The 27,426-nt window shown below is 42.2% G+C and overlaps 1 protein-coding gene across 5 annotated transcripts in view; it reads right to left on the bottom strand.

Annotated features, from left to right (window-relative positions):
• Window positions 1-22,222, bottom strand: part of LOC104594714 (Ypt/Rab-GAP domain of gyp1p superfamily protein) — a 28,640-nt gene extending 6,418 nt beyond the window's left edge. For 2 of the 5 annotated variants that reach the window (XR_016082250.1, XM_010255145.3), the window contains exons 1-13: window positions 21,794-22,222; window positions 20,903-20,972; window positions 20,165-20,794; window positions 19,886-20,071; window positions 19,649-19,762; window positions 12,279-12,337; window positions 11,253-11,319; window positions 10,890-10,941; window positions 10,713-10,805; window positions 10,507-10,590; window positions 9,997-10,379; window positions 2,430-2,491; window positions 952-1,021 (exon numbers count right to left, since the gene is read on the bottom strand). Coding sequence is in view for 4 of the 5 variants with exons in the window: in XM_010255145.3 (XP_010253447.1) it covers window positions 952-1,021; window positions 2,430-2,491; window positions 9,997-10,379; window positions 10,507-10,590; window positions 10,713-10,805; window positions 10,890-10,941; window positions 11,253-11,319; window positions 12,279-12,337; window positions 19,649-19,762; window positions 19,886-20,071; window positions 20,165-20,794; window positions 20,903-20,972; window positions 21,794-21,840 (1,917 nt within the window). In the remaining variant the exon portion in view is untranslated. Of the gene's footprint in view, window positions 1-951; window positions 1,022-2,429; window positions 2,492-9,996; window positions 10,380-10,506; window positions 10,591-10,712; window positions 10,942-11,252; window positions 11,320-12,278; window positions 12,338-19,648; window positions 19,763-19,885; window positions 20,072-20,164; window positions 20,795-20,902; window positions 20,973-21,793 lie in introns of all 5 variants that reach the window. The other 3 variants (XM_088897301.1, XM_010255147.3, XM_010255144.3) reach the window with 3 other exon arrangements.
• Between the last annotated feature and the right edge of the window lie 5,204 nt (window positions 22,223-27,426).

Below are 27,426 nucleotides of genomic sequence, written 5' to 3'. Positions count from 1 at the left end.
GGAGGGGTTGATTGGCTACGGTCCTAACCTTTGGCATTTCTATTCACACAAAATGGTTGCACTCTTTGCAAGTGATATATTAATGTCTGATGAACTTGTATAATTATGATGATGATACTTAATTTCTACATTTAATTGTGATGATTTTATTATTAGAAATTGTAAATATGAAAATTTCTAATTTCTCATAAATATTCATATTTTATGGGATATTTACTGTATTTTTTTTATCAAGAGGCTTACACCTCTTGTATTCTGGTTATGACTCGCGCCTTAGGAGTAGAATGATAGCTTAACCTCTCCTTGTGAATTTGGCATTCTTCTTCCACCCACACACACCTCCTTCACTCCCCATTCTAAAATGTTTCTGAATGATTTTTTTAACAGATACGTCCCCCACCCCACCAAATAAAATAAATTAAACAAAACACTCTACATAGTTTTTTTATCAACAACTCAACTCAACAAAGCCATACCCAACTACATGAATCTGATTTTCCCATTACAACCTATCTATATCCAAAAGAAAAATTAGTGGTGTAATTTTCTGTTTTGTTATTGCATTTGTAAACTTTGTACCAACTACCAAGCAAATAAAGGTAATAAAACATAAACCCAACCATTGTTAGATGGGCTGTTCATTGATACATATATAAACCTTGATTGGTTAAATTTAAAACCCAGAAAAATGTGAAGCCCAAACCAGAACATTGGGCCAAATTCAAAACAAATGTAAAGGAACCCAAACTGATTAATCTGACTGTCAATCAACATTCACTTTCAAATTTGGTTCTTTCTATTGTTAGTTTCGGTTGGCTACTTCACTTGGAAAAATTGAGTGAAACTGATTTGAACCAAACCATAAACAGTCCTACAAAAGCATATGTTTCTTTCATATTTAACATGACAACTGGCACAACAAGCAGATAGTCTATTGTGATTCAGATGTACCCTTGCACTCAATTGCCGACGATTATCCTGCTTGACCATCTCCATGAGTGCGGTTTCCAGCTCTTCAGCTCTGACAAAAAAAACAGAAATAACATGGAAATTCAATGCTTGATGCTGGAATACCATTTGAGAGGAGAACATAGTAATACCAAGTTGAAACTTTGATATTTGTTTCTAATGGGTTGGCTCTCCCTTAATGGTATTTGCAATAGCCAGTTAACTCTTATATCTTAAATTTGGTGCAAGAAAACCTACAAATTACCAACAATGATCAAGACAAAGAATGAAGTGCAGTTCCAAGTTTCTGTTTCAAACTCATCACATTATGGCATGATAAGAAAACCAAGACAAAGAAGCATGGGTTAATATAAACAGGTGATAAAGCTTCTCTGGCAAGTTAAATATACATTGCTAGAAAACTCCACACTCAGCTTTCCATGGTTTTTGCAAATAATGAAAATAAAAATATGAGAGCTCAGTTGCTACCAGATGATTTCAGGTTTACTGGAGAAACTTCATAGTTCTCCCTTTGACAATGCACAGATTGAAGAAAGGTGTGACTGAAGGCCCATGATTATGCTTTTTGATAACTGGTAAAGAAATTTCCATTAGTTATCAAAAGGGGAGGAAGAATACTTGAAAATCAGCAAGACCAAACTGGAAATAACATGCAAGTATGGCACTCCACATACACAACCAGCAATTAATAAAAAATGGTGTGCTACCATTGGTCTCTAAACTGACCCTGCTACATCCCGGAGAACTCTTTAAGAGCCCTTAACCAGAGAATAATGGCATTCTAATTTTGCTAATGATTGATCCCACCAAAACACACTTCTGATTAAAGATTCTGCTATTTCTTTCTTTTCACATGGAACAGTAAGTTCCACAGTATGTTGCCATTCACATTAAAACTACCCACTGCTCAAGAAGACATTAGCCTCTCCACATTCTCAGCGCTGCAGATTGCCAGATAAAAGACTTCAAGAAGTGAGCCCATATCCCATAAGCTTCAAGAAAAAACCTTGTTTTGGCAGTTAACTGTATTGAAGATCTAACATGGATGGGAAAAGAATGAAGCTAGAAACATGAGAAACCAAATGAAGATTAAGTTTCCCCCCTGATTTTAAACTTGAAAGTTACTTTATTTTACTTCCCTTTTCTTTGTGTGTGGGGGGGAGGGATCAATTATAAAGGTTTTCATGCAATTAGGTCTGATAACATTTGCTAGTTTGGGCCAGCAGAGTAGGTGCTAGGTTCTAGACTCTCTTCCAGTAATGCTACACAACTATCAGAGGATACTCAGTACTAAAGTACAGCTCATGGCAAGATTTTCAAGAGCCTTAGCATCAGATCAAGCTTAAATGTGTTTTTCAAGCCTATGAATGGTTCTTGTTTTCAGTGAAATAAACCATACTAGAAATATCAAGTGCCATCTAGAGAAGAATCATATATGGAAATGACATAAAAAAACCAACCGGAGGATAGCAGATCTTTTCTCCTCTAGCAACCTGCATAGTTCGACCTTCAACCATATGACCTGCACATGAGTTGTTTCTCTATGAAAAAGGAAAATATTGCAGAACCTCACCAACTAGTTAAGAGTGATATAGTAAAAAAAAATACAACCAATAGTCACCTACTCTATCAGAATCCATGCAAATTAAATGATGTGAAATATAGCTAACAATTATGCAAAACAGCATATTGATACAACAATCTTCCAATTTCTAAATGTATCTACTAAGCAGGTGAACTATTATTGCAAAACCATGTTGTGATCTCATACTCTGTTCAATTAAATTTCAAAAACATATTGAAATATACCATAGATTATGTAAGTACCCTCTAGAAAGCAAGTCACAACCATAACACCATATTTAGATATCTTCCGTTCTATTCATCTATAATGCAACTAATAAGGCATTTGTCACTACAAATTTACTGGAGAATCTCAAAGAACCTGCACTTTAGGGTTTACTAGTACCATGGTTTGCACTATCTCCAAAATTTGCCATTTTTTTCTTTTTTTGGTCAGCAGAATAAATAAAAAATTTATTAAATGATAGGTGAAATTAATACACAGGTAAAAAAGCTGCAAGCTCTTTCTTCGTATGGGAGGCCTGTCTGCATCAGATAAACACCTGTGAGTTGCTGAAAAAGAAGAATCATGGCAGACTTTATACCTCCCCTCATGCCTGCATCCTCTGCCTTTGAGAAGGGGAGTCAACTAATCATCTTTTCATCCACTGCCAGGAAACCAGGTACATTTGGAATTACTTTTAAGAACTAGCTGGGTACAGCTGGGTTGCTCCAAATCACCTCCAGGACTTACTCCATCAGTGGCAAGGAAAAGGATCGAGTAAGAGAGGTAAGGTGTATTGGCAAATAGTACTGCATGCTGTACTTTGGGGAGTTTGGGAAGAAAGGAATAGTCGTTTGTTTGAGAATAAGGTTAAATCAAAGAGTGATCTGATTTCTCACATCAACTACCTCTGTAATCTGTGGGCTTCCAGCTCAGATAAGTTCAAAGGAACCTCTGTAAACAGCCTTAATAGGAATGCTGGCAATTTCCTGTTCTCCTCCCCTCCCTCCCCACCCACCTACAGGGGTCCATTCCTCAGAAGGGAAGAAACTCGGACTCTAAGTTTTGACAGAAGTGCTTCAGGCAACCCTGGTGCTGCTGGTATTGGAGGAGTATTAAGGGATGAAAACGGGAATATTTGCTGGGTGTACAGTGGGCCAATAGGCATAGCTGATTCTACGAAGGCAGAAGTGATGCCTGCACTTACAGGGATCCAATTAATCAACAGACTAGGAATTCAGAACCTCTCCATAGAAGGCGCCTCAGCAAACACCATAAAATGGTTAGGAAAGCAGGAAGCCGGCCTGTGGAGACTCAGCCATTTTCTGACAGAGGCAAGGGATTTAGACTGCTTCTAATGCAAACCTGTTCTGGATTCCAAGTTAGTTTAATGCTCTTGCAGACGGGTTAGCAAAATTAGGTGCTCTTTTAGAAGATTTGTGCTGTGATAAGATTCCTCCTGTGTAATTTCTAGGGGTCATCCCTGTTTTGTTTTTGTTTTGTACACCTCCTTGTGTACCCCTCTCTTTTCTTAATGAATTCAGTTAGCTTTCCTCAAAAAAAAAAAAAGGCTGCAAACCCAAAAGTACTAACAAAGCTACATAGAAGCCCAAAACAATTGTTTCTTCAATACCCCTTGTTTGGCAATGGAATCAGTCATCCCATTTGCAGTCCTTACCCACTTAAATTCAGCATTCATCTCCTTAGCAATACCTTCTAATTCCCTTAAGGTATGTTGAAAAGTCCACAGAGTAAGTCTATTACAGTTTTCCCATGAGATAATCAGCTTTGAGTCTCCTTCCACCCCCACCTGTCTATATCCCAACTGTTTTGCTAACCAAAGACCTTGCAATAATGCCATCAATTCTGCTTTCAAAGAGTTTCCCCATCCCAATTGGCCCCTGAGTATAAAGCCATTATCTTACTTCTAGAGTTCTTGAACACACCTCCTATACCTGCCATACCTGGATTTCCCAAAGAGCTGCCATCAAAGCTCAGTTTTACCTTGTTCCCTTCTGGAGGTTTCCACTCTAACCTTATCCTATCTTTTTTTATCAGCTAACCTTATCCTACCTTTTTCTCTAGAAGACTGAGCTACCTCAGTTCAAGCTCTTATTATCCCATTTACAGAGAAGATTTGAAAGCTTTCAATGTTTTTACACAATGTGCAAGTGCAAGCTTTACCTTTATGCTGTCTTTTATCCAAAATTTTTTTTGAAGATAAATAAAGAAAAAATTTTATTCCCAAAAAATGAAAAAGAAAAAGAGTTTACAGTTCATTGGTGACAAGAGATCACCCCCAAGAAACAGAAAAATAGAACAGACTTACAAACAAAATACATCAGAATTAAGCATTAAAGGAGCTCCAAAAGTCAGCCCCAAAATCATCTTCTTTAGTCCTTGAAAATCTGGCAGGATTAACACCCAACCTATGACTGAAGAACTGATTCGAGCCACCACCTCTTCCCAACTTTTTTCCTTGTTCTCGAAGATTCTTTTATTTCTCTCCTTCCAAACTTCCCAACACACTGCGAAAGGAATACAACTCCACAGAATCTTGACCTTAGAAACACTCTGAACTTTTGGCCAACATCCAAAGATTTCAGCCGGATCTGAAATTGACCACCGGTCTCTCTTAAACAACTTGAAAAAATAGAACCATATTGAGGAAACGAAGCTGCACCTGTAGAACAAATGCAGTATGTTTCCTTCTCCAGATAGACAAAGGATACATCTGCTTGGGAATTGAAAGCATCAGCTCTCAATGTTGTCCTGAGTCAGGATACACCCCTTGGTTAGCAGCCAAGCAAAGCCGGTCCACTCATGGGGGCACAGGTTTCCCCCAAACTCCCTGAACTGGATCAGCTTCCACCATATTTCTGATCAGCATTGAGTACATTGACTTGACTGTAAATTTCCCATCCTTGCACTCCTTCCACCACCTACTATCGTCAATTGATGGATCTCCACCGACTGCAATTTGGACAGCAGCTCCATGCATTCCTCCAACTCCCAGTCAAGTAAAGGTCTTCTGAAGTTTGGAGTCCATACCACAGTACCATTTGAGACTTTGTAACAATCCGAAATAGGTACCCCTTTCCGACCCAATCTGCACAACCTTGGATAGATTTCACAGAACCTCCCTAAACCAGACCAGTCATCCTCCCAGAATCTAATGCTGGACCCATTCCCCGCTCTCCAAAAATAGGGAGGAACCATTAAAGAATTAAAACTCATTATCCCTTTCCACACACATACCCCATAAGAGTATCTTACTTCCTCTGAATCCCACCCAAAATTCACAATCCCATATTTCCCAGGCTACTACTCTCCTCCATAAAGCCTCCGTCTCTCTACTAAACCTCCACACCCACTTTCGCAACAAGGCTTTGTTAAAGTCCCCCATCCTTGTGCTTCTTTCTTGTGCTTCTTTCTCTTGTGCTTCTTTCTCTTGTGCTTCTTTCTTCAAAGTCTTAAGTCAGTCCACCAGTCCTACCCTGTCCCCTTTTCCTGTTGGTGAGGTTTGGTGCAGAGCTATACCTCCTAGGGTTGGTAGTTTTTGTTGGGAAGCCTATCTGGAAAGAATCAACACTGGTGATCTACTCCAAAAGAAGAGACCCAATACTTGCTTGTCACCTCAGTGGTGTGTTCTGTGCAAAGCAGACGGGGAGACCGGTTTTCACCTAATGGTGTCGTGCCACTTCGCGAGGTCGTTGTGGGTTTGGGCTTTCTCCTTGTTTGGATGCAGCTGGAATCCCCCATCAGACATGCAGGGCCTTTTTGCCCCCTCCTTCTTCAGGTGGCGGTTAAAAAGGGGAAGGACAATGTGGAGAGGACTAAGGGCTGCAGTATGTTGGACACTGTGGGAAGAAAGGAACTCCAGGATATTCTTAGAAACTCAGAGAGGGACAGCAGATTTGAGGACTATCATACAGTTTAGGGCAGTACAATGGCTGAAATCTCGGGAAATATTCACAGATTACACTGTGGATGACATGTTGAGGAAGTGGGGTGTAATTGCAAGTTGCACGCAGACCAAGTCAGTAATGAGTGTGGCTTGGACCCCCCCACCTAGTGGATTCTTGAAATTAAACTTTGATGGATGCAGTAGGGGAAACCCGAAACAATCAAGGATCGGGGGTGTTTTTAGAGATGAAAATGGGGCCATCTCTGCTTTGTTCTCAGGCCCAATTGGAGTGGGTGACTCCCTTAGAGCTGAGATATGTGCAGTTATGGAAGGAGCCCAGAAAGCTAAGGAATTGAACATCAAGAAACTTATAATTGAAGGGGATTCAGAGGTGGCGATAGGGTGGCTGACCAAAGAACAAAATGATCTTTGGAAGTATAACAATGAGAAGAGGAAATTCAAATGGCTAGTGCGGGAGATGGAAGTTAAGACATGTTGGATTAAGAGATCAGCTATTTCCCTAGCTAATGGTTTAGCAAAACAAGGGGCAGAAAGGGATTCCTTGTTTTGGGCTAAGTTGTAATGTTAGTGTCCTTGTATCTTTGTATTTTCTTCTTTCCTTTCTTGAAGTTCTTTGTGACTCTTGGAAGATAAGTGTGTTTGTCTTCCACTTGTAAATTTTCTACTGATGAATTAATGAAAGTGTTATTGATCAAAAAAAAAAAGTCCCCCATCCTTTGCACCCCAAGACCCCCTTCTTTTTTAGGCTTGCACACCACCTCCCACTTAACTAAATGCACTCTCTTTCTTTCAGCCCTCACACTCCACAAAAACTCCCTTTGGATTCTTTCTATCTCCTCCAACACGGTCATTGGAGCCTTTAATAAAGATAGGTAATAAGTCGGCAAGTTGGAAAGGACACTCTTTATCAATGTAATTTTCCCAGCAAAAGAAAGGAATTTTCCTTTCCAACCATGAAATTTTCACCGACTGCAATTTGATCTTTTATCCAAAATTTGCCAATGCTTAACCATGAAATTTCCCATTTTAGGAGGTCCTGAAATGGGTAAATTACTTAAACCTCCCTTCTGGTTACTGACAACTGCTTTAACCTCCCCGTAACTATGATACTCCAAATTGTTCCCTCGACATCCTCAAATGTCACTACAACAAGACCCCTTCCATCACTTTGACATTAAGGGGGTGTTAGAGAACATGTTTGGTTTTGTTTTTAAAAACGAAAACAACGGCCACTTCAGCAAAGTTATATCGCTTTTGCGTATTGATGTGGTGGCAACAATGTTGTTGAAAACCCCCTAAGATTAACTGAAAATAATGGCATCATGCTTTTAAACATTACAAAATTCTAATTTTACCCAGGGATAACAATAATGGAATGCCTATTACCCAAAATACCCTCCATAGGCTGTTTTACATTTTTTTGGCAACTGGGCATCTTACGTATTCAGGTAAAAGTCATTATTCAATTGGCCAAATGATCAACAAAGGCAATATTGTTAAGCTGATTGAACGGAAAGTTGATCACAGGGTAACCTTGGTGGTGGTGAGAGAAAATGTACTTTCCTTCCTAAATGGAGATACAAGGGTATATTTGCAATTTTATGCTCTCTGTCTATGAGAACTAAGAGAAGGGATCTTCTTTTGTCAATATTGAGGATGTTGGGGAGAAACTTGTAGAGGTCATTGGAAATTAATGTGGTTGTCAGAAACCAAAGGGAGGTTTAAGTAATTTACCCATCCTGAAATATATACCAACAGGACTTCCAAGATCCCTCTCTTACGATTTCCATTTGTTTTCTGAATTTCCTATAAAAAAGGGAACATATTTAGTCTCTACCTTCTTTCCTTGACGTCTATACTTCAAATGTTATATTCCAACTGAAATGAAAGATATACTACAAATTTGACTCGGGCTCCTGCCAAAAAAAAACTAGCTCGGCTGTGGCATTCTACTTCAGTTTTGAATGGATAGTCTATGCTGAATATACTATATCCTAAATTCCTAATATGTGTTTGCCTGTTTCACCAATAAAAAGCCATCAGAGATTCTGTTTTTCTTTCCCCTTTTCTCTTCAAAGAGAGTTGATAAGAGAGCCTACAAATAAGAACTGCCAACTAAGGCTGTGTTTGATAAGCTGATTTAAAAAAAAAAAGTTGTGTTTGATAATACTGAAACGGGGTCTGATATCTGAATAACTTGTTTACAGAGGTCGGATCTCATTTGTATTAACACCTGAACCATGCCTCTAAAATGTGATAATAGGCCTGAACCATGCCCTCCTTTTTTTAATATGACATAGGCTCTCAAAAGCAGATTTACTGTTTTCAGATAACGGATCTGTAAAAAAAGCTTTTCTCCTTTTCAGATATCAGACTTCAAATTTATCAAGCACCACCTAAGAATAGCCACATTAGGAGACTTTGAGGTACCAACAAGGTGGGGAACCCTTTGAGGTTTCACTTAAGAAACCATGTCTATAACTCTGGTCTATTCAAAGGTCAAAACTTGCCAAGCATGATTGTCAAGGCATACAAGTGATTCCATGTGACATTTTGTTTTTTATCAGCAGTGATTCCATGTGACATTGAAATGCCTAGTTGCCTAGGTAATAGGTAACAAAATTTGAAAAACAAAAAAAAATCTATGACACCGGAAGGAGATGATATACCAACCAGCATGTATATATAAGTTGAAACATAGCAACGCTCTTTAATAAATGGGTTCGACTATGATATCGGAAAAGCTTACAGCCAAACAACTAGTATCATAAAAGAGGAAACCAATCAGGTGGTATTAATCAAAATTCACGGGAGTGCTTTGATTGGTGAAGTCTTTTCTGGTACCATGACTTTCCAGTATCATAGATTTTCCCTTGGTAAATAACTATGAATTTCATATAACAATGTGACAAGTCATCATATCTAAAACACAACTGCATTTAAATCTATAGTTCCAATAGTTCACAATAACAAATATTTATTAGGGAAATTGCATGTCATAAAAATTCTAGGAACTAAAGAAGGCTATAATACTACTAAAAAACTCTCATCCTACTTATGGCTGTGGTAGAGAGATAATTTACAGGAAAAAAGGGACTTTTATCCTTCTTTCTTCTACATATATCAGGATGTAGCAAGACACATACTAATAATATGTGTATAGTAACAATATTATGGAAAGAACCAGTCTTATAACTATTGTTGCCTAGGTGATTGTCCTATGGCCTAAGCAGGTGCCCAGCCACCTAGATGAGTGACTTTTTTAACATACTTCACAGTATTCAGTTCTAGCACCGACCAAGGATGCTTTGTGACAATTCAAAAAAGCAGACTTCTATTTCAAAGCTAGCTATCAAATTTACAACAATAAAGAAGTAAAGAGCAGATTAGAAAAGCTGAAGCTGATAAATAAAATCCAACAGGAACATATATAGTCCAGCTTAAAGAAATAAGTTTTGCAAACATTAGAAGATCATAAGTGCATTGCAACAGGAAGCCTGTTAGTATTCAAGAAGAGACAGCACAGGACTACCTCATCTTGAAGATCTGGAAGAGAATCAGCATTGGCATCCTCTGTTACATTGACAGATCCAGGCTCCAGTAGAGTTACTTCCCCGTTGGTCTGCAGATCACCCAACCCTTCTGCCAATCCAGGATCATGCTTGAAACTATAAAGCTTGGATGCTAGACCCTGTGAATCCCTCCAAGCACGAAGCCCTTTTGATCTTTCCTCAATGGCAGCTATTACTTCCGGTCGATGTTTTTCTCTCAATTCTTGTAATTTAGCTTCATTTACAATTTGATAGCCCATGCAAGCAGTCAAGACAAGCTGACTACTGTCAAATGTTGAGCCAGCAAGGGACTGCAACAAGGTGACAGCATCTCCAGCATCCTTTGTTGTAACCAATGCAGGACCTAGAAACACCAATCAAAAATTTAATCTCATGCTTAGGGAATACACTAGAGAAAATAGCAATACTTTTTAAGTTGCTCCCTAAATATATCAAACCAATCACAAACCAAGGTTTGATTTACCCAGTACCATATAAGTCCATTAAAGCAAGTGCTGTCCGAAATAGCATAACGCGATTTCCTTCGAACAGAAGCACATCCCATACCCGAAGAACTGAAGCAAAAGCATTCCATTAGAAGGTAGATATACCTCACACACTGTGATTGTGGCTGAATATCAGCACAAACACAGTCACTTTTAATGGATTTGAGTAACTATACAAAATAGAACCTGACCACTTTCCCAGGGAAGCATATTCACAAAAATTGAAAGGAACCAGGGTCCAGTAACCCATGCAACCTGCACTCCGAGGTAATCAAGATGATTGACTGCACCATAAGCATAATAAAATAAGAAACCACTCCACAAGTCACACATGATGGAAAATGAAAAGATTATAGTGAAATACAAACCCAGTTTTGGAAATCTCTCGCGTACTAATTCCTCAAAAACAAGTTGGTCCACCTAAACAAACAGCACAAGTACAATGATGAGATCCATCTATGTTAAATTTTATTAGTTTTTTCACGGATTGCTTAACTTTTAGAGGGCATAACCAAGAGGATATTTAAAGGTTTTTTTATAAATGATATTTAAAGGTTCTTTTTCCTTTTCTAGGTGAAGGAGCCACACAAAGAGGTAGCCCTCCCCCGAACCCCAAAGCCCATCCATCCCTGGTGAAGGCAGGGATCCAATCCCAGGTCTCTACTACCAGACAGAGACTTTACCAGCAAGATAGCTTGTGCATCAACTTCTTCAAATGTAAAAGCATGTACCTGAGATTCTATCATCTCTTCTGAATAATAGCCATCAAAGTAGTCATCAATAATACCCACCAAGGTCCTGAAGAATCGAAAGTTAGAAATTAGAACTGGAAAGGAAAAGCTCCACAAAGTCATTCACTGTCATCAATCAAAAGAAAGAGGTCCATCGAGCCATTATTAACACAAAACATGTTAGTTACACCCTACCAAAAGAAAATATCGTGTTCTGCAATCTTACAAATGTTGTTCAACAAAATAACTCAAAGAAACAGAATTAAATGCATCATCTCCTTGAAAAGCAGACTACTGTTTCCATAGCTTGTCAAAGAGGAGCCTTCTTCTTTTCCAAGTACCAGAATTTGGATTAGATCTGTTCCATCTAAGCTGGCTTTCTTTGTCTGGTCAGCAGTGCTGGATAAAGATTCTAACAAAGGAAAATTTAGTTAGAAGAGGTCTAGAGGTGAAAGATATGGCCTGTATTATATGTGAGGGAAATGTGGAATGTTCTGGTCATTTGCTGATCCATTGTAACTTTTCTTACTGGGTTTGGATGAGAATGATGAATTTGTTTGGGGCTAAGTTGTGCTTCTCAGCTGATGTGAAGGGATTTATAGGGGCATGGGCACTTGGAGGTTTATCCAGGGCTGGAAAGGTCACTTGGAGTATCCTACCTGCAGTAGTATTCTGGGCAATTTGGTGTGAAAGAAATAGAAGATTATTCAAAGGAAAACATTCTTCAAAAGAAGAAGTCCTAAACAAGATCATGGGGATGGTGCATTCTTGGTTGGCAATCCACCCTTTATTCAAAAATAGACATATTTCTTCCTTTTTTGACTTAGATTTCCTGTTTGTAAGGAATTTATAGTTTTTTTTTAGGGTGGCTTTTTTTGGCAAGCTGTTTCCCTCTGTACAGCTTCTCATTGTACAGAGGCTTCGTTGTAATTTTGGCTCTTTGATCTTAATGAAATACTTTACCTTATACTTTCAAAAAAAAAAATCCACTTAAGTTAGAACAAGGAGGGGAGCCTTCAACTCTACCAAAAAGCATTTTCCTCAGGCATCAGAAGTAATAATAGTCCAGCAAAGAAATTCATGGCCTGCATGTACATAGAATCCAACAAAAAGTGCAACTGATTAATAAACATTGCACAATCAATTACTGCAAAACTGTAAAAGACAATAATAGAAACAGGAATATTATTGATTGCGCAACAATCAACAAACTAATGGCCTAAAGAAACAAATAGATGACGGTAAGATGCCTGTAGAAGAAGACCCAGAATCCATAAAATTATAATATTTCGCAGCAAAACCCTTTTAGTCACCTAGGTTTCTTTTTCTTGATCACTAAATAAAGAAGTGGTCCTTCCTTGCATAAATAAAAAAGTTACATCAAAGGCATAACTATGCATACTACATACATATTAAGAAAGGAGATTCCCTTTTAATCACCTAGCTTATAACAAAAAACAATTTGAAGGAAACATGTAGAATCTCTCTTCAATAATATATGCTTGGCATTTTTTTTTTATGAATAATAATATATGCTTAGCATTGGCATAACATTTTAGCAGTTATGAGCTCAGTTTACTGTGATTGAGAATAAATTCCCCTCTCTAGCAGTGGTTGCCCCTGTTTTATCAGCACCATTGACTATCCATTTTGTTGGAGTCAGAAGGTATTATGTTTTTCCCTTGTCCTTCAGTTTTTCTCCCTTGTTTTACATGCTTGATAGACCTGCCTTTTTCAGGGAGAGGAGGGATATCAGTTCAAAAGATTGCATTAATAGTAAGGTAATGGACTAATGGACACAGATACATAAATGAATGCCATAAAAACATGTGCCATTAGCCATGTGAGAACCCACTATACATTCTTTCCCCACTAACCCCAAACCTTGTTAACCACATCAGTGGTGGCACTAGATCCCTGGGGATTCATTTCAATACAGCTGTGCAAGAACCCACTACTACTGACAACAGTGAAGAAGAGTAACAACTAACAATGTCTCTTTCTTGTTTAGAATTTTTAGGCTTCTTGTTGATTCCCAAGGGCAGAGTATGTCATTCAACAAAAATTATGAGGGTTATTTTTGAAAACGAAAAGTTATAAAAAAGAGGTCTTTATAAGAAATAGAAAAGGAGCTTTGAACTTCTAATTCTTAAAAGCAGTTTACTCCTTTTTCAGTCCAAATAAGGAGGTTAGTAGTGTGCTGACCAAATAGCTCTAATTGGTCTTTTCTCCTTTTTTTTTTTGAGAGAAGGTAATGCAATTACAGATGCCAAAGGCTCCTAGAATTCAGACTAGCCCCCAACTAAGCAGCCTGAATTCCCTTCGAAGCCGAAACCCAAGAAATCAGCTTTCCAAAAGAAATAGCTATCAGGTCTTCCGGATCCTCATAGATATTCTGAAATAATCTTTTGTTCCTTTCTGCCCAAATGGTACTGATAACTGCCGCCGGAATGGACATCCACACTACTGAAGCAAGCTTTGACAATCCCTGTAATCCCCAGCTCCACATCAACTCCTTCACCGAAGCTGGCATTGACCAGGCAGGACCCACCGAACCAAGAAAGTGATTCCAAATACTAGCAGAAATTGAGCAGTGCAAAAACAGATGACTGCTATCTTCCACTCCTTGACCACATAACACACACCTCTGGTCCTGAATATGAACCCCTCTCTTACATAGGTGGCTTTAGTTAAACACCTGTCTAGAACTGCAGCCCACACTAAAGCATTGATTTTTGAGGGAGAGGTTGGATTCCAGATTCTGGAGGCAGGCATTTCTTCTGAAGTACTCATTGTCATGTGAATGGCAAATGACTTGACTGAGAAGAGGCCATCTGTATTCCAAGTCCAGGACCAGCTGTCTTCTTTGAGCAGATTTAGGGGTTGAAGGGAGAGCAGATCGAGTAGGTCGGCCAGGACAGAAATTTCCCAATCCTGAAAATTCATTCTGAAAGAAGGGCACCAGGCTACTGAGTTCCCCCACCACCTCATAACAATCAGCAATCACTGCATCTTGATGGTCTGCTAACTGGAATAGATGTGGGAATAACTCTGAAAGAGGAGCATTTCCACACCAGAGATCTTTCAAGAAGGAGCCCGTCACCCTTCCCAAGGTTGGGGCTTAAACCTCTACTGAAAATGGGAAGAGTGTCCATTATTTTCCTCCATACCGAACAGCCTAAGGATGGGGGAGAAGAAGTGGTGATCCAATCTCCTCTATCTGTATTGTATTTTGATGCCATTAACTTCCTCCACCAGTGGTTTCTTTCCAACCCGAACCTCCAGATCCATTTCCCAAGAAGAGCCTTATTAAGTCCTCATTAGCCTGATACCCAAACCTCCTTTACTTTTCGGAGAGCACACCTTCTCCCCAACTCACCAAGTGGATTTTCTTCCTATCCTCCTCCCAACCTTTCCATAAAATGTCCCTTTGCAGCCTCTCAATTCTTTGGGCCACTTTGCTTGGAATTGGGAATAAGGAGAGATAAAATGCCAGCAAGTTGGATAAGGAGCTTTTTAACAGGGTAATTCTGCCCCCCAAGGACAAGTACTTGGCCTTCCAAGTTGCCAATTTCTTTTCTAGCCGCTCTAAGACTGGTTCCCAGATCAATGCAGAAGTACATTTTGCTCCTAGTGGAGTCCCAGATACTTTGCTGGAAGGAACCCCACTTGACAAGCTAATCTCTCTGCCAAATCCTCTGCATTTTCCACTTTTCCCACTGGGATCAAACAGCTTTTATTCCAATTAACTTTCAGTCCTGTCACCACTTCGAACCAGCTTAGAACTCCCAATAATAAGTCTAAGTGTTCTTCATTGGCTTCCATAAAACATAAGGTGTCATCTGCAAATTGCAGTACCTGAACCTTCTCCCCTCCTGGCACCACCTCAAAGCCCAGGGACAAACGCAAACTGATTTTGAGAGATCACACTCGGCAGCACCTTTTTCAACCTCTCTGCCAAAATCTTGGCCAAAATCTTATAGAAGCTATTCAGGAGGCTAATCGGTCTGAAATTTTTCAATTTTGTAGCTCCTTCAATTTTCGGGATCAAAGAGATGAATGTGGCATTTAGGCTTCTTTCCAATGAGGCATTCCTACGGAATTCCTGGAAAACCTGCATCGCATCTATTTTCACCACTTCCCAACAGCTTTTGTAAAATAAATTGGTAAGCCCGTCCGGACCTAGGGACTTCTCTGGATCTAGATTCTTTATCACCTGCCAAACTTCCTCTTCCGAAAAAGGAGCTTCCAAGAATCTTTGCTGGTCCTTAGAAATTCTTTTGAAATTAACTCCCTCTGGCAGAGATCTTTTCTTCCAATCTTCCTTAAAGAGCTTCGTGGAGAAATTTATAACCATTCTTTTCTTGTCTCTCCAAGATTCCCCAACCTCCCCTTCCAGTTCCAGCTTTTCTATTCTATTTATTCTGTTTCTAGCCCTTACCATTTTGTGAAAAAAGCTAGAATTTCTATCTCCAGCCTTGAGCCATTTCACCTTTGCTCTTTGTCTCCATTTCAGTTCATCCTAGTATGCTAATTTATCTAGGAGCAGTTTTGATGATAGTCTTCTTTTCTTATCTTCCTCTGAGATGGGGCCTCTTTCCTCTGTTGAATCTATCTCTTTGATTTCCTCAAGACACCTCCTCTTTTCTTTTTCAGATTTATTCCAATTTTCTGCCTTCCATGATTTCAAAGACTCCTTAATTGCACCCAATTTTTTTTGCTAAAATGTAAGAGCTTGTTCCAACCACCTGAGTTTCAGAACAAGTGTTTTTTTTAAATGGTACAAAGTCTTCTTCTTCAAACCAAGCATGTTCCAATTTAAAGCTATGATTCCTTCAGACTTGCCCGCCACAAACAAGTTGAAGAGGGGAATGGTCTGAAATTGGCCTTGGCAAAGCCTGCTGCTTCAGGTTTTGGAATAGGTCTTCCCACGTTGGGGACACCAAAAAATCTGTCAAGTTTTACTAGGGCCGGATTCTCTTGGTTGTTTGTCCATGTAAATTGGGCCCCAATTAGCAGAAGATCTATCAGTTCAAATTGATTCACAAAATTTGCAAATCGCCTTCTGTCTCTAGCTCCACTTCTACCACCATTTCTGTCTTCCAAAAACCTAGTTACATTGAAGTCTGCCCCTATTACCCAAGGAATTGTGGAAGACCCTCTTGCTTCAGATAAATCCTCCCAAAGTCTTTCTTTTTCTTCATTTAAAGTTGGGCCATAAACATTGGTAAATAAACCCCTCACTCCCCCTCCCACTCTAATTCAACTGAAATGGAGAAATCCCCAACATGGGAGTCAATCATCTTGCATTTCGATCTATCCCACATGGTAATTAAGCCTCCTGCACTTGCTCTAGATGGCTTGAAGAACCATTTAACCTCCCCTTCTCCCCAAATACTCCTGATTGTTTCAGCTTGCACCCCCGACCTCCATCTCTTCAATAAGTCGCACACCACCATCCTTTCTCCCTGACCCTAAACCCCTCACTTTCCAAGACAAGATTTTTAACTCCATAAAGAAAACACAATAAGAACACCCCCCCTTTTTGTCCCAGCCTTTCACTCTTCTCTACCCCTTCTTTCCCCCTCCCCTTTCCCCGCCTTCTCATTCAAACCCCAAGAAAGTCTTAGCATTTCCCTATTTTTCTTGAAAGAACTTCCCCCTTTTCTGGCATTCAATTTTTCTTTTTCTGCCAACAACCTCTTCTTTATCCCCTCTAAATAGCTAACTATCTCCTCCTCCAACAGCTTTGAAGTCACCCAGGCCGAAGTAGAGTTGACCTTATTCCTTCCCTCACTTTTCTCACCCCTCTCCCCCTCCGCAACCACCTCCTTTCCCCTTCTCTGTTCACCCTCTCGAATCAAAATGGAATTGCGTACCTAATAATTTGGGATTTCAGCCGGCAGATGTAACTGTGGGGTAGCTTCCTCTCTAGCTTCAATTATGGCCAACGGGGTAACTTCTTCTGGAGTTGAGTCCTCTTGACTTGTCTCTGTCATCGCAGCAGCCAACTGAACTTCCTCCTCCATCAAGACTGAGGTAGTGGAGACCCTAGAAGGCGTCTTTTGCTTACAAAGGGGCCTTTGCGGGTTTCTTGCGCCTCTCAGCTTCACCCCGGCCTGCAATTGAGCACCATTTCTCCCTTTCTACAGGGAAGATCTTATCTGTCGAGGCTAACCAATTCGGACCCGATGGCCAAGCACACTCACCCTTCCAAGTTCTCAGAAGGACTTGAGAAGAAACTAGATGCGTCCAAGTTTCTTTCGGGTTGCTTGGGCCGTTTGGGGTAGAGTAGTCCTCCCCACTACTTACCCCTGGTTCTCTTACTCCTGAACCCCCAAGGGTCTCTCTACCTGTTGGGCTTGCCAAATTCAGTGGTCCCCCCCCTTTGTTGCTCTAGCCTAGCTGGCATCCAATCCAATTCTTTTAAACATTCTAGAATAGTTTCTTTTAAGGCTTCTTTAGAAAGGCCCGCTCCTCCTTGGTCCTTGTTTAAAATTTGAACCTCCTTTCCCTCTTGACCACTAATACTCAGCTCCATCACATGGTGGGAGAGGGATTGTTGACTTCTCGAGCCAACCCCCTTGGTTGACCCCATCTCAGGTACGGATCTTGAAAGAACCCTCTCCCTTCCCTCTTTCTTCCTCTCCTCCGATAACCGCCCCTGGCCTCTGCTATCCTCCACCTCCTCATCCAGAACTACCGCTCTACTTACCTCTGGCTCCAGATCTTCTCTAGCTCCTCTGGGAGGATTCAGTCCCCCCTAGAAACATTTCCCCCTCTGTCCTCTCCTTTTTCTCAACCAGGGAGCAACTATAGACAATGATTTCAGCCTCTACACACCCAAAAATTATATATTTATACAAACAAACTTCCCAACCAATCAGTGGAAGAAGAAGAAGGAACACTCCTAACAGGTTTCATCCCCAATGGCCAAGACATTGTAAAGGCAGCCACCCTCTTTGTGAGCCCATTACACCCTAACAATGAAGGACTTCTTTGAAGTGTCCTAGGGAAGCAGCAGATGACATTCAAAATTTGGAGGAAAAAGAACCAAATCTTGTAACCCACCCAGGCAATGATGAGGGGATAGTCATTCTAAGTGATCAACGTGAGCTTGTTTAGACAATTTCTCAAGATCACCCAACCAAACCACAAAGGCAATCTTGGATAGAACAGTTGAATTCCAGAGTGTCAAACTTGGAAAGGTAACTTAACTGAAGATGTTCTTGTGTACAAACATTTCACCAAGAAGTTACCCAACCCCTCACACTTGCATACTCTTTGATCTCTTCTAACTACCTTCATCCAAACCCATTTAGCTTGGCTACAGCGCAGTCACTTCACCCGCTTCCCAATCAAACAAGTTCACCCAGAACTTGGGAATCCATGTATGAGTTTACATCCCACACCAACTTCCTAGCCACCAGGTCTTTTTTGTTTTCAGCCAACTCAAAAAGGTGAGGACTGGAGACAGACCTAACATTTGGAATTTTAAACACAAGGTGGCCAGGTGGGCCCTCTCAAACTCAAACCTACATTCCCATGCTTGTCAGCCCAAGGTTTGACACAACATATTTGTAACCGTGTAGGTTAAAGTTTCACATAAGTCAAACTATTTAAACTCTAAAGGCATAGCTAAAACCTACAATATAGTAAAATTACCTACTAAAGCATCAAATTCAAAGTTAATTCATCAACAAAAATCAACAATCTAAGCAAACTTCACGAAATAAGAACCCTTTGTGAGCCTAGGTGCACCTTCTAAAATATTGGGGAAAGGTTCCTTGTAAACCACCCTCTCAATAGATCACAAGTAAGCTTCAAGAAATCTCACCACAGAAAATATAGCCATAAGGTAGAGTTGGCTTCTTATTTTGTTTGTAGTGTAAAGCATCTCTTTTTATTGGTATTTATCAAAATTTGAATAATAATAATAAAATAATATATATAATAAAGCAAAATATTGATTAGAATTTGGTGTATATATCTATACTATATAAAGCAAATACTTGCCTTGGTTTAGGTGCAGGTCATAAAAGTTAAACCCAAATACCATATAATATATATGATTAATACTTACTTGCACGCGTGCATAGCATGTGCTCTTACGCTAGTGTGTGTGTGTGTGTGTGTGTGTAATGATCAAAATTTTAATGATAATAAATAATATATATTTATATATAATGCAGTATCAACCCTTTTTGTAAACTATACCAAACCTAGCCTCCTTAGTAAATACAACAATCAACGACAGATAGCCCCTCAGAAGACTATTCACCCCTTGTTTGGCCATTGTATTAGCCAAACAGTTCACTATCAAAAAATCCTTGTATTTCCCCCATGTGTAGTTGACGGTTGTCACCAACATAAACACTTATTTGAAGCCCAAATACCTGGCAGTATCCAACAGAAGGGTTGTGCCGAGCATATGCCGTAAGTAAGCGTCTCAAAGCATTTCTACCATCTTCATCCAGAGCAGGATGACCTGGGAATGTTCTAGGCAAATCCTGCAAAAAAGTATACAAATCAGGTTGTTGGAAATTTTGATGGCATTACCATGCTGACCAAAGGCAGCACCCATGAATTGATAATATTTAATTTTGAAGTTCAAATCCGAGGTATCTAACAACCTTCTCAATCTGCCCTTTCCATTTCTCCGGAGCACAATTGTGATTGTTATTTGACCCCTTATTGGTGTCATCAGAACGTGAACTACCAAAATTCTTGCCAGTAGCAGCATTAACTTCTGGATCCAGCAGATTCTGGTAATATTTCTCCACACGGCGCACCCTCACACCCACAAATGCTTGCCAAAGCTATTTTTTAAGAGAACAAAATGAACATTACTTACTTGCATGGTAAATTAGAAGGAGAAGCAATGGACTCAAGGGTCAGGGTGACAATTGTACCTCTCCCCTGAGAGCCATCGGAACGCCACCACGGACAAGGCACTCCAGCTCTTCTTTCCAAGGGAAGAAATTATCTGTAGAGGCTTCCTCGCTAGCAGAATTCACTGGCCCATAGGAGTAAGCACTGTCAGTTGAAGAGTTGTCTTGAACTGAATCTGATTTTTCCAAATCATAGAACTCATCATCAGAGTCTTCTTCGGAAGCACCTTTTGAGGGTCTTGCCTCTTCAATTGGAGGTAGATGGTTTCCACTTCCACTTTCTTGGTCAGTCTTCAATAAATTCTTCCTCTTCGCAACACGGAAACTCATCATATGTTCAATGGCACCAAGGGATGCTCTAATCTCAGCCCATATTTGGATCTTATGGTGTTTTATTTTCTTCGTTGCAGACAATTCCTTGGCTGGAACATTTTCAGTTGAATCCCCAGAAACAAAGACTCCGCGGCTTTCAGCTGAACCCTCCTCCTGTGTACTCGCCTCTGAAACAGTCTCTGCTTCAAGCACAGTACCTTCAGCATGGGATATTGTGCTCTCTCCCTCCTCAGACACGCCATTTACAGGAAGTTGAGCAGAATCTGCTTGCCTCTCCAAGAAGTTCTTCCATCTTTCCGACCTCTCTTCTTCCTCCTCCTGGAAGCATAAACAAAGAAAACGCAGAAAACAAGGGAAGCAGTTTTTATATATATGTTTTTTCAGTTCACTCGTTTAACTATAGAGAGGAAAAAGGAAAGAAAATACCTGGTAGATATTAGCGTACTCTTTGTATCTCTGCAAGTGCTGGGGCCTAACAGCAAATCCATAAGCGTCCCTGTGTACACCAATGCCAGTTCAGTTCTCAAATACTGATAATTCCCTTGTTTTCTATGATAACTACCGGAAGCATTGCATTTTGCAGACAAGTTGGGAAAGAATTATGACCTTTTGGTGATATCAAATACTAACAAAGTCGTCGTACTTCACTGGAAATAGAACATAATATTCCTATAAAATCACAGAGCAGCACTCCGCTCAATTTACCTGGACTCCGCGTCCAAAGTGCGCTTACTCAGAAAGGATAACAGCATATTCGACACAGAATTAGAATCCTACTGCCCATAGCGCTCGGCATTGGCTCCGGGCAAACTGGGAGTAACTAATACTCAAACCCTCCTTCACACTTCATATTGAAATTGAGACCAAATAGGCACATTACAGTAACCCTAAACCCTAAATCCTTGAGCAATCAAATGGAATTCAAAAAGCAATACAAAAAAAAAATGTAAATGAAATCGTCCTTTACTGACTGTCATCGCCACATTTCTCTCCTTTATGGAAAGAAATCCTCAAGAGAACAATAAACAGATCAGCATAACACACTGGTTTCATCATAAAACTCTAAGGTCGAAACTTCACCAACAACAAAGCGATCGACGTAATCGAGAGCTAAACAAGAATCACAGAGCACATTACGCGCATTAACAACAAATCGACATGATCTATCCCTCCATCAAGCGGGACTCAGAAGATCGAAAAGAAAGAAACAAAGAAAACCCTAGAATTTGATACATTTTTCCTCAAAAGAGAATTGCGACGATATCGGGATTCAAGGACGCGTGGAGAGGTAGGAAGATGGAAGTGATTTTCGGCTACCTCTTGTGCTCGAAAGTGATGAGAGGATTCAAGCTCTTCCCCTTCATCTTCGGTGGATCGATCGATTGATTTGCTTTGGCTCTGCGAGTTTTCAGTTCGTCGGTAGATAAGAAAGATCTTTTAAGTTCCTTGATTTCTGCAACTGAATTCCCCCGACTGGTTCGCTCGCTCCCCCGCGCTTCTTCTCTTATAATGTTTTTTTCTTTTTTTCTTTTTTTCTTTTTTTCTTTTTTTCTTTTAATTCATTTCTCTCCCTTCTCTTCTACTCGTTACTGGCTTCATTAGGATAGGGGTCACGTCTCACATGTAAAGTGGAGCTTACCACTGACATACATCACTACTACTCTACTACATGTGCTGATTTCTTCACACGAGGTTCAAAGCATGGAGTCTTGGTTTTGGGGAGAGATCGGAGAGATATGAATCTTCAACGGTGAAATTCCTGTGAGCGTTATTAATATATTATCAAGAGAAACACTAGCATGTCTCGCAGGACCATGGTCACCCATAGGATCCCACAGAGCGACAATGGACATGTGGTCTCCACCGTCATCATCTGGGTAGAAACTACTCAGGCATGCTCTCTTGTACTGTTACTAGGAGCGGCAGTGAAAAAAAAAAAGTGTGGTTAGATTTCTGTTGAGCCAACTAGATGAGTTGAAATCTCCTTCTAACACGCTTCCAACAAATCTGACATCGCATATCTCACCATTAAATTGGGATCCGCTAAATGTATGAAATGTGCCGTTTCAGATCGTATTGGAAGGATGGTTGAACGTGGACTCTGCCATGATAGCATAATTAGTCATCATGACGGCTTTTATTAACGGATTAAATTACAAAGTAAGTATTACATGCCACTTGATTTGATTATGGTTTCCTTTTGTTCTTTTTTCTGTGTTAAGTCTATTGTGGTACGCTGGATCCAGTCTTGACGACAGTAACAGTAACACACAACAATTAAGCGCGTCGTCGCTGAGGTTGTGTCAGGGCACTCCGGATATGTTACCCACTACTTGTTGTCACATCTATACTCACCAAACACCGCCACCGTATATTGAGAACATCCGAGCCCAATAGCCCCATGTCAGGGTTCTAAAGGTTCAAATTGTCAATTGCTTCTCTTTCGTCAACTAACAAATTAGGAAGGTAATAAGACAATATTTTCGTTATAAACAGGATTTAGCCCGTTTGGAGGATTTGTATTAACTGAACCGAATTGCGATTATTACCAACAAAATACGTTGCAACACCCTACTAACTTGATTTCACTATGAAATTGGGACCCACTATCCAATCATCTATGAGAAATGTACAGTATCCGATGATGTTGGTAGAATGTTGAAACGCAGTTTTGTGGGTAGGTGATCTGGACTCGACTGAACCGCTTTAGAAAAGTTACCTAATATAATTTCACCGAAAATCCCATTTTGGACATTTTAAGATTTTACCAAACACCTATCGACTGTGATTCAAGTTTTTTCAGCGCATGGAATGGAACACTACTATCCGAATCAAATTCGTATCAATGATTAGAAAATCTAACCAGTTCAAATATATTATCTATCAAATTGGTATATTTAAATTGGAAAAATCTATGATGCACAATCCGGTCGGTCTTAGCTGTCAACGATCTTGCCTCTGAACTGAGTGGTAGGGACCTGAAACGGAGGGAGAGAAGAAGCTCCGGGGAGAACCCGGCGTAAGGGCTCCAAAGCTCAAGTTAGAGTCTTTCAAAGGCGAGATAGACCAGAAAGCGCAAAGTTAGCATACCTCGTTCTTGGGGGGTAGGAGTCTTTTATAACCACCTCGCGCACTCACTTCCAGGCTTCCGTCAGATCGGGCATGATTATTTCTGAGCTCCTGCCAGTTCGGATGTCATTTCCTCTGGCCGGACAGAACCGCCACTGCTCCTTTTGTCGGAGCCGTCTCTGCGGCTAGTAACGACGGTGGCAAGTGGCGGTAGCAGGAGGCCGTTTGAAGTGCGGCTGTCAGTCGTCAGATCCTAAATCAGTCAGGTGCGTCGCCCTTGGATACGGACGTCCTTGGTGTCAGGTACGTTTGGTCAACCTGGTGTTTCGGAAGTGAAGTGCTGGAGTGGCGAGCGAGAGGTCTGGAGTTCGGTTTGGGGAGTGTTCCGAGCTGCCATGGGCCAGCTCGGGTCACAGTTTTGTGAGGCTTGGGACCCGAGATAGTTCGTGCTCCTTGCAGGGAGCTCGGGTTCTCAGTAGGGAGCTCGGACTCTTAATAGGGAGCTCGGACTCCCAGTAGGGGGCTCGGACTCTTGGTAGGCAGCTCGGGTTCCTATTAGAGCGGTCTGGTGGAGTTCAGGCTCAGTAGTGAGCTTGGAGCGTTACTTTCGGTGCTCGTTTTGGGCGCTCTGTTATCCCGAGTTGCTTGCTTTTGCCACGTGTCGGGTGATTGCGAGGTCGGGCCAAATTCCCCTTCATCAATTGCCCCCCACTCCCTGCGACAAGGATCCTGTCTTGGCGCGGGGAGTTCGTAAGGTAGCAGGAGGGTTTTGGTCCGTACTGAGGGCGCTCGCTTTAATTTGATTTTCAAAAAAGGGCGCGCGTTTGGGAGACGTGATGGTAGTCGTTCGGGAGTTGTGCTGCAGATGCTTTTATTGCGAGGAGACGTGCGCCGACACCCTGTCAGTTTCGAGAAGGTGCGTACTGACACCCGTCCTCTGACAGGACGTGCGCGACGCCTCGTCAGTTTCGGAAAGATGTGCGTTGGTCGGCTTCGGAAGACGTGCGGTTTAGCGCGGCTGTGGGCCGTTGGATTGGCTTCGATCTGGGTCGTCGTTTTCCGGCCGCTGTGGATATAAATAGCGCAGGGGGGGCGTCCTTGCTACTGTACCTCTTGAGCTCGCGCCCAAGTTTCAGTTCGCGTCCAGGCTCTTCAGCTCGCGTCCAGGCTCTTCAGCTCGCGTCCCATTCCATTCCCTGATGTCTAGTTCGGAGGGTTCAGACAGTTCAAGCGGGTCTGATGTAGGTTCTACGAACCAATTTGCGTCCCCCGGTAGTTCAAGTGAGCCCGATGTAGGTCCTGAGGAAGGGATTGAACCTACAGGCCGAGGTGCCTCGGGTAGGTCGGCGTCCACCTCCCGTCGTGGCCGGGTTTTAGATCAGTTCAGCCCTTCGACTATGACGCTTGAGGGACTTCAATCCCTCATAGACTACTACAACTTGCTCGGGGAGCACGCCTACTTCATCCCTACGGGTAGCGTCCCTTGGGAACACGGTCCTGATGAGATCGTGATTTTCTGGGAGCAGCTTGCTGCGGGGCTGCGACTGCCTTTTCATCCTCTTCTCGTCGAGGTTCTAAACCACTTCGGTGTGACGGTCGGCCAGCTTCACCCGAACTCCATTAGGAATTTAGTGGGGACGATCTCCTTATTCTGTGACGAGAACTTTCCTTTGGATCTGGAGATTTTCTCCTCTATTTTAATGCTGAAAAAGCAAGCGGGTCCCCTTCCCGGGCGTAGGCGGGCATACTACCTGTCTCCTCGCCCAGGCTTCAAGCTCTTACACGGACTCCCTAATAAGGTCCCGACGTGGAAGCGGGACTATTTCGGGGTGCGAAATGCGCTGGGGTGGCCGTTTCAGACCGGCTGGGGGATGGCCACTCTCGACTCCGGCGTCACACTCGATAAGGAGACGGCGAAGGGCCTCCGGCAATGGGCGCGGCTTGGGCTGGAGTGTCAACGGTATCTGACGGAGGCCAGGCTTATTGCTGTTGGCCTGAGTTCGGGTAGGTTCTTCCCCTGGCGATCCTGTCTTGCTCTTCTTTTACGTCTTACTGATGCCGAACTCCTTTTCGCAGGTACGATGGACTCTCGAGGGACCCGAGGTGGGCGCTTGTTCCAGGGCATGAAGAGGAGAAAACGGGTGGCTAAGCGAGCTCGCGCCAAACCACCCCAGGGTGCGGAGCCCGAGGTGCCGGACTATCCGGCGGAGGATCAGCCTATGGAGCCCGAGATGGTTCCTCCTATGTAGGAGCCGGCGGGGCTCCTTATGCCAAAACCACACACACAGGGGCTCCCGCTTACTCCGAGTCTGCCCATACGCGAGCTGGGCCGTCGGGCTCGGAGGCCCCGGGGGACTTCAGGAGTGTGTTGTCGCCTGTTCACGCTCTTCAACAGAGTAAGGAGGCCATGTTTCCCAAGGAAGTTGCGGCGTGGACTGAGCTCCCTCTGCACCAAGTGGCCTGCCGTGCCGTTACTCATGCCATGGTGGTAAGTGCTCCCTTCTTTAGAGTTCTCGGCCTTTATTCTTCTATTCGTTCCTTTGATCTCGTTTCCCTTTGATAGGTGAACTCTTCTATTCACGCCTTGGCGAACGAGGTAGAGAGGTGCTCGAGGCAGGCGCGAGCTGCCAAGAAGGCTGCTCGAACTGCCGAGGAGGCTGCTTGTGCTGTCGAGGAGGCTGCTCGCCTCGCGCGGTCTAGGCAGGCGAGGTCTCAGAGAGATGCCGAGGCCATGGGAATGGTGGTGAAGCATATGGCGGAATTGAAGCTGGACCTGCAGCATCAGGTCGAGTATCTTCAGGAGGATATCAGGAAGAGGACTCAGATCTTCTCTCAAGGCATCGAAGACGCGAAGAAGAAAGCTGTCAGTGATTATATTGCTTCGCCGGATTTCGATGATCTGATGGTGGACTCCTACAGGAGGGGTTTCAAGCTAAGCCGATGGATGATCCGGAATACGTACCCCGAGCTCAATACCAGCACCATATCCACTTCGTGCATTACTCAAGAGATGGCTAATGCTGCGGATGCCGAACCGGACTCCGAGGGGGAGGGAGGTCCTTCGGGTGTTGTCGAAGTGGCTTCTGATAATGATGAAGTAGCCCCTGGCTTGTAGAATGGCTTTTTTTTTGAATGTAAACATTTATCTGAAATGAAATGGCTTTTTGTTTAAGTGCTGGTTGTCCTGTCTTCGAGCTGCGTTTTTTGCCGAACTGACCATTTCGGTAATTCAGTTCGTTTTCTACCTAGGCTTCGAGGTACTTGCCTTGGTGGTTTATAGGTAATATCTTCTTAAGTTGACGACGTTCCATGCTCGAGGTACTTGTTTCCCTTCTAGGGTTTCGAGCTCGTATGCCCCCCCACCGAGTGCTTTCTTTACTCTGTAGGGTCCTTCCCAGTTTGGTCCAAGTTTCCCTACGCCGGGTTCGGGCACCATGACCTTTCGGAGAACCAGGTCACCGACGCGGAAGTTCCTCTTCTTTACTCGCGCGTTATAATACCGAGCTACCTTTTGTTGGTAGGCCGCAGTTCGGATGTGCGCGAGGTCTCTCACTTTGTCCAGTAGGTCGAGGTTGGTGCGTAACTCGCCCTCGTTTGTCTGTTCGTCGTACGCTTCTAGTCGCAGTGTAGGCACTTCGATTTCCGCCGGGATCACCGCCTCGGTGCCGTAGGTGAGGTTAAAGGGGGTCTCTCCTGTGGCGGTTTTTTCCGTGGTTCGGTGAGCCCATAGAACACTTGGTAGTTCGTCTGCCCACAAACCTTTGGCTCGGTCTAATCGTGCTTTCAGTCCGCGGAGGATGGCTCTGTTCATTACTTATCTTTGGCCATTTGCCTGCAGGTGTGCGACCGACGTGAAGTTCTGACTAATTCCCATACTTTGG

The sequence above is a fragment of the Nelumbo nucifera genome, chromosome 2, assembly GCF_055504915.1.
Source record: "Nelumbo nucifera cultivar China Antique chromosome 2, China Antique-T2T, whole genome shotgun sequence".
NCBI classification, from domain to species: Eukaryota; Viridiplantae; Streptophyta; class Magnoliopsida; order Proteales; family Nelumbonaceae; genus Nelumbo; species Nelumbo nucifera.
Note: the sequence above shows the minus strand (reverse complement) of the source record. Positions and strands in the feature narration are given on the sequence as shown.